This window comes from Pundamilia nyererei, unplaced genomic scaffold (assembly GCF_000239375.1).
Source record: "Pundamilia nyererei isolate P.nyererei 1_Seehausen unplaced genomic scaffold, PunNye1.0 scaffold00060, whole genome shotgun sequence".
NCBI classification, from domain to species: Eukaryota; Metazoa; Chordata; class Actinopteri; order Cichliformes; family Cichlidae; genus Pundamilia; species Pundamilia nyererei.
In genome coordinates, this window is record NW_005187461.1 from 3,045,304 (window position 1) to 3,052,236 (window position 6,933).

The following is a 6,933-nucleotide window of genomic DNA, read 5'->3' on the forward strand; positions in this document are numbered from 1 at the left end:
TTATATATAATCACAATTGAATTGAAATGAACACATACTGTATTTTTCCCATATAGTTTCATATATTATCTACTGTGGGGGTAATAAATTCAAGTTTCACCCTGCACTTTTCCAAAATATGTATTCCTTCAATGTAATCCCTTCTTTGCTGTCATTTATTTGCTTTCTATTATGATTATTATGCTTCACAGCGTCCTGGACTCTGTTTTGGGAGATCTGACCAGCAACTCTGCCGAGGGGACGGAGTACTTCAAGATGCTGGTGGCCGTGTTTGCGCCTGAGTTTCGCAGTGCAAAGAACATGCACCTGAGGAACTTCTACATGATTGTACCACCGCTGGTCAGTGCTGATGCTGTTTTGCTACATGTCATGTTCTCTTCACTTGAAATCAGTTTGTACTTACTTACATTTATTGCAACAAATCTCACTCCTAGACGGTGAATTTTGTGGAGCACTCCATCAGCTGCAAAGAGAAACTCAACAAGAAAAACAAATCTGGAGCTGCTTTTACAGACGACGGCTTTGCAATGGGTGAGTAGACAAACCTGATAATACACACGGACATCCTTAATCCTTTCTTCTGTACTGGCCTTGGACGTACTCTCCTCTTTTTCTGTCCCCTCTCTGCCTCCTCTCTCAGGTGTGGCGTACATTCTGAAGCTACTGGACCAGTATCTAGAGTTTGACTCCTTGCACTGGTTCCAGTCTGTCAGAGACAAGTACAAGAAAGAGATGAATGCAGTGGTGAAAGAGCAGAGCGTTCAGTCTGCCAACCAGGATGAAAAGTTGCTGCAAACCATGAATCTCACCCAGAAGAGGCTGGACGTGTACCTCCAGGTACATTTTGGTTTCAAGAAGTTTAACTGCTGGTTGGCGTGGTTGTGAGCATGGCACTGAGATGTGTTTCTGAACTGTTTTCCCTTTTCATTTCAGGAGTTTGAGCTTCTCTACTTCTCTTTAAGCAGCGCCCGGATCTTCTTCAGAGCTGACAAGACAGCAGCTGAGGAAACTCAGGAGAAGAAAGATAAAGGTTAGCAGTTTGTGGGGTTCTTAATAAAGTCCTTTAATTATGCAAAACCACTGGCACACTCCCACCGTCATGTATGCTTTTTGTAGATAATTTTTCAAGAGATGGAAAGACTAAAGTTGTCATTTTATTTCCAACAGAAAATGCTGCCAAAGCAGGAAGCTCTGCAGATAGTTCCACCCCCGCTGACCCTGCCTCGAAGTGAGCCTCGCTGTCAGATCACTGTCACGTACTGAAGAGGAGAGCTCAGCAGCAGGCTGCGTTCGTGTGTCCATTTCAGGGATTTAAAATAACTGGAAGATGTTGAAAACGGTAGAAAGACAATGACTTTAAAGCGCTTTGTGTTCTGTCACAGCACGGTCGTCTTCATTAGACAAAGAATGTGTACTTAAAGTGCTAATCAGGATATCACCCCTGCATCTAATAACTCACTTTGTATTAGTAGCATTTACAAATGCAGCAGCGTTTTAAAAAGATGAGCTGGCTTAACAAATCTAATGTAAAAGTGTATCTTTTGATATTTTTACTCAGTCTGGATGAACGTATTTTTACTACTGCACCGTCAGTCATGAACTAGTTTGGATCTTTGTTTCAATTAACTGGTGTGCTGCCTATTTGTTGGTGTCCACTGTACTTATTGTGATTCTTTATGGCCTTCAATGGAAACTTTCAAATGAAGTCTCTTGTGAATGTTTTCAATGTATAATTTCACATTTGTGTGCCATAACGGTGTACCATTTCTTGGTCCACTTTATACATTGTATGAATTAGGGCGTGTATGTGCCTTTCTAAACTGTGGATACTTGTTTTGATAACATAATTTGGAAATAATTCATCCGATGCAAAAGATACAGCGCTAAAATTAAATTATTTTATACTGCTGCTCTGAAGGTGTATCATTACATTTGTTTTCCAGTTTTGTATCTTAAGCATGTGGTACATGTGTAATTACATTCCATGTATTAACTAAAGGAATAAAAAATAAAACTTTGCATTTTCAGCAGAATTTAATGGCTCATTTCAGAGTCTGTATTAAAAGGTGTGAAAAGTCGAGTGTTTGCTGTGGATGATTTCTCTAAACTGTCTTACAAATTTGAATTTAATTTTCTCTGTTGCACTGCACGGTATTAACAAATCAGAGGCCAATTTTAGTAAGATACTCAATAAACAAGACACACGGTTCAGGAAAGCCTTTTTCTGCTTTAATACAAAGAAATTAAGATTTTAAATTCAGAAAATACAAGATTGGTCTTTTTTTTTTTTTTTCCTCATGTCTTTTTTCCGTTTGCTATGAAATGCTGCTGTCCACCACTGTTCAATCAGCTTAAAATGAAATGCATCCTTTTGGTTGTGTTTGAGTCTAAATTCAGGGGATAATGATAATGATCTCCAGGTTTATTTAATCTTTTAATGGTGGGGCTTAGATTCAGGCCTTTCCTCATGTGACATTTTAATATTTTTTAGTTTGATGCAAGTGCCCAGTGTCATGTGACACCCTGTCCAGCAGATCCCGAAAACTCCTGTCGCATCCACATATTGCATCCATGCTTACCTCATAAAAACGAGGTACAAGTCAGGGCAAAATTTCTTCCAAAATAAATGTCATATATATATATATATATGTATATATATATATACACACACACATATGTAGCAATCATATATACACATTCGTACATACATATACTAATTTATGTGATGCAAAGAAAAAAAATGTACACATTTCTTACAAAATTGTAACAAAGACTGGAAAGAGTTCTGTTTGCTCTGGAGCAAAGTCGTGTAGATGTTCAGCCTCTGAGGACTTCTCCATCAAAGTAGTCTCCTACATTTGTGTCCATGTTTGGGCAGCACAGACGTCACAGAGAGACGAAGAAACTGTGACAGAAAAGGTTTGGTGACGCAAAAACAGGGTGGAAGGATGAATGTAAATTGAAAGGAGGGAGGCTAAAAAGGTGAAACGTATAGATGTGGGAGAATTGCATGAGCTCCCTGACTCAAAACATCAACAACAAAAGAAAAGCAAATAACAATAGAAAAGAGGGGGAGAAATTATCAGGGAGTGTTCACATAAAAAAAGGACAAACAAATTTTGTGTTCTTTTATTACTAAATATAGTGCAACAATAAACATTGCATTTCTTTCACCCTTTAACTTGCTTCCTAGGATGTCAACGTTTCTTTTCCCCGTCTTTAATTCAGTTAACACTTGGTATAAATACAAAGAATAACCTTTGTTCTGTCACTGCCCTGTGCCACAAGGTCAGTCCTCCTTTCAGAGAAAAAACAGGCTTCAGATTCAGAGACGTAAACATAACACAGACCCTGCTCAAAACAAGAGAGGAGGAAAAAAAAACAAAAAACAAAAACAGGAGGAACATGAAGAATAAAAACAAAACATTCGTTGGTGTTTTGGGGCAGCTTGTAAATTTGAAAATGCAGGGCAGTTTTAATGGTGGTGATGACCCCTACAGTCAAAGAGCCAAATCCTCGAGGAATAAAAAAAACCAAGCTGTGTGGACCTCCTCGTCCCTCCTGGACAACGGTGTCGTGTACAGGAACAGCTGCGGCCTTTGGACTGGTTGGGCCTTAGAAGGCCTGCTGGGCTGGGTTGTAGTTGAATGTTGTTGGCACGTGAGGCCTCTCTTCCAGCTTGTCGTACTCCAGATGAAATTCCTTAGAGAAACAGATAGTTTTAAGATAATAGCTCTAATCCTCAAAACTAAAAATAATAAAACTTGATAATATCAACTCTTACCTTGGCTACTTTCCTCCAGTTAAGACAATCAAAAAAGTAGTAGGTACCCCTCTCATAGGTGTTAGTCTTCAGTGTAGGCTCCATGCCAGGTGCCCTAGTTATCCAAACCCGTTCCTCTTTGTGGTACCTCCAGTCCCGGTTAAAGCTGGAGAGTGAAGAACACATGAATAAGTATTACAATAAATAAATAAATAAAATACTGCCACCTGGTGGCTAACCAGGGACCAAGAAAGATTCATTTCAAGAGTTTCACTCACACTTCCAGCTATTTCTACAAAAACTAAAAATGATTATGTTCATACAAAAGAAGAAAAATTATTCCGTAAACAAACAATAATGTACCTTGTTAAGTGTTAATCTAAGAGTACACAGCAGAATCGATCACCATTTTAAAGCTTTACAAGCGTTTTTTCCAAAGGTTTGTTTATAAGAGATGTACTTGTGTATTTCGACTTTAAAACCCTGACTTGGCCGTTTCGAGCACTGCCATGTAGTGTTTTTGAAATCTGGTCACAACTGAGGGGTGGAAATAACAGAACCTGTTGTGTCATCTATTCAACTCCAAATAGGACAAAAAAACAGAAACTGAGATAAACAGATTACATCAAGTGATGAGTATGGTTCATTTTCCCCCCCATGGACTTCTACACAAGAAGAAGTCATTAAGAATGAATGCAGATTTGAAAACACTTCTGCATACCCTTTACTTTTTAAATCAGCAAGCTATGTTCATCGTTAATAAGTAGTCTAGGCTTTTTCTTAATGTGCGTTGGTTCAACCCTCCTGGCTTCCGCTCTCAGTTGTGTCTTCCGAGGCCTTTGGACTGAACGGGCCTTAGAAGGCCTACTGAGCTGGGTTGTAGATGAATGTTGCTGAACTTGTGTGTCAGGAAAAAGTCAATTATATTTGCATCTGCTGAGAGAATCCCTGTGGTTTAGAATTTAGATTCAGTTTTATATAATGTTCTAGCTTGTTTTTCTGTTTACGGATTGCTTAATTTCCTCTTCACAAAACTGTCTCATCTGCTCGCCAGTGAAACGTTTTTAATACGAAGCAGCAACTGCAAAGACTGTCGACTTTACACGACTCCTTTAAACTTCTTTGCTAAGTAAGGTGATCATCTCCTGGACAGACAAACACCTTTGTGCCCGTTTCTAGCAAAAAGTCAGTACTCACAGCTCCACTGCTGCCAGAAGCTGTAGCAGATCTCCTCCATTCATGTAGTACAGGTAGAACAACAGGTCTTCACCGTATCGAGACAGTTTGATGGCAGCCAACTAGAGTCAAGACAAGACAGTATAGATTAATTTTATTTTACTACATTAATCTTTGAACCGCTTACATTGAGCTCAAGTTCATGGTTACCTTGTCCCTTATGTGGATATTTGTTAAATACTCCGATGGAACATGGAAGTCTAAAAATGCAGATACAGATATAGGTTAGCAGCACACACAAGAGTGTCTAAAGCAGTGTGTAACTGTTTTAATTCACTGTGGCTTTGAAAATTTATGCTACTGATATGCCAAAAATGTGGTCTCCAGGTCGGATAAAAAAAGCAAAGACCAGGAGGCCTGCCAGAATCTAAATCTTATTAATTAACTCTGTCAACAGCCAACTACTTGTAATAAAATAGTTGAAGGTTTTTTTAGCTGCACTAATTTTAAAGGGCCACATGTATGTCTGTACTTTAATTTCCACAACAACAGTTTTTGTTAAAAAAGAAAAAAAAAACATGACTAAAAATGTAAATATTTTACAAAAATACTAAGATTGCATTGCATCCTTTCTCTGCTCCTCCTCAGCACTAATGCAAATGTCTTGACACCTGCTCTGACTCTGGTCTTGAAAGCTACTCAGGACTGTCATACATCAAATTAATGTCTTACCGATGTCTTGAGGTCGACAAGGTGCGGAAGCCCAAGGAGAGGCAAACTTGGGGTACAAGTTTCTGTCAAAGAGTTTAGTTGCAATCAGTTCTTGCTAGTATTAATATCAAAAGCAGACTGTTTGCTAAACGTTTTAGATAAAACAGGAAGAAATGTCAAAAACTCTGAAAATACCAACTTTTACCAACCTACTGATGCAGTCAGCAGGGGGCAAACGTAACTAATGGAGTCTCTTTCCTCTTATTTCTTTATTACCTCTGAGTAAGAATGAAATTTGATGTATATCAAAAATCATAGACCCTGAAACTTAAAAGACCAGCGTGTATGATTTAGTGCTCCTCCCGTGACTGTTACAAATGCAAAAGGCTCCTAATGTATAAAAATGACAGTGAAGGGACTCACCCCTTCTGCAGATAATAAAAAGCTAATTCTAAGGCAACAAAGACACTGCGCCTCTTGTATTCAGCCACTGATACATTAATGACAATACGATTACATCCATCCAAAGAAACGGTGGGGAACTAAATAGATTCATTCATTAAAAATAAAAGCAGACAGATGTAACATGCATTATTGGACTAAAACTTTTTATTGTTTCTTTGTGTGTGTGTTTTTTATAGGAAAAATCAGTATGTATTTGCAGGGTAATGAAATTTGTCTTACTCTGGTGAGTTTAAGTTGAGTCCCAGTGTTGTGAGGTCACTTCCTAACGCCAGATGGACCATCCCCGGATCAGTCTCTGCTGCCCGGATAAACGTCAGTAGGCCAATCATGCCAAATTGATCCGTCACCATTCCTGCGGGAATGTTCGTCACCCGACCTGCAGCAGCAAGACAACTCAAGATTAAAACAAACTGTAGAAACTGGACTCTGAGCTAGATTCAGTACTTAATGTCAAATCACCTCTGCATTAATAACTACACTTTGTGAACAAACCAACTGAATACCTCTTTGAACTCATGATCACAGGTAAATTAATGGAAAAGTGATTATGGCTGTGTTACAATGAACGTTATTTTGTTGGGTTTCCTCACTGTAGCTTAGTTGATAATTATCTAACCCCAAATGCAGGTTAGCACGTCCAACTGCCTCACTCAAGGCAATTAAGAAGGGTTGTTTTGGTGGAATAGCAGCAATACGATTGGCAGTGAAGACTCACCATCAGGCAACACCTGAATCCCTTTCTTCTGGTTGTTGTTCTGTGCTGAGGCCGTCTTGTCTCCGGGAAACTTGGGCCCATCTGCATTGGATGTGCTCTTGTT

At 39.0% G+C, this 6,933-nt stretch overlaps 2 protein-coding genes across 3 annotated transcripts in view; one reads left to right on the forward strand and one right to left on the reverse strand.

The window, feature by feature from the left end:
• washc4 (WASH complex subunit 4) overlaps window positions 1–1,376 on the forward strand; it is a 14,930-nt gene extending 13,554 nt beyond the window's left edge. Inside the window, exons 28-32 of the mRNA XM_005734854.1 lie at window positions 192–339; window positions 435–531; window positions 641–837; window positions 934–1,030; window positions 1,168–1,376. Of these exons, the coding sequence (XP_005734911.1) occupies window positions 192–339; window positions 435–531; window positions 641–837; window positions 934–1,030; window positions 1,168–1,232 (604 nt within the window). The 3' untranslated portion in view covers window positions 1,233–1,376. The remainder of the gene's footprint in view (window positions 1–191; window positions 340–434; window positions 532–640; window positions 838–933; window positions 1,031–1,167) is intronic.
• Window positions 1,377–3,114: 1,738 nt separating this feature from the next.
• cnot2 (CCR4-NOT transcription complex, subunit 2) overlaps window positions 3,115–6,933 on the reverse strand; it is an 11,827-nt gene continuing 8,008 nt past the window's right edge. The window contains exons 10-16 of one of the 2 annotated variants that reach the window (XM_013911294.1): window positions 6,831–6,922; window positions 6,335–6,491; window positions 5,672–5,733; window positions 5,150–5,199; window positions 4,961–5,061; window positions 3,785–3,929; window positions 3,115–3,702 (exon numbers count right to left, since the gene is read on the reverse strand). In XM_013911294.1, the coding sequence (XP_013766748.1) occupies window positions 3,616–3,702; window positions 3,785–3,929; window positions 4,961–5,061; window positions 5,150–5,199; window positions 5,672–5,733; window positions 6,335–6,491; window positions 6,831–6,922 (694 nt within the window). In that variant the 3' untranslated portion in view covers window positions 3,115–3,615. The remainder of the gene's footprint in view (window positions 3,703–3,784; window positions 3,930–4,960; window positions 5,062–5,149; window positions 5,200–5,671; window positions 5,734–6,334; window positions 6,492–6,830; window positions 6,923–6,933) is intronic. The other variant, XM_013911295.1, reaches the window with a different exon arrangement.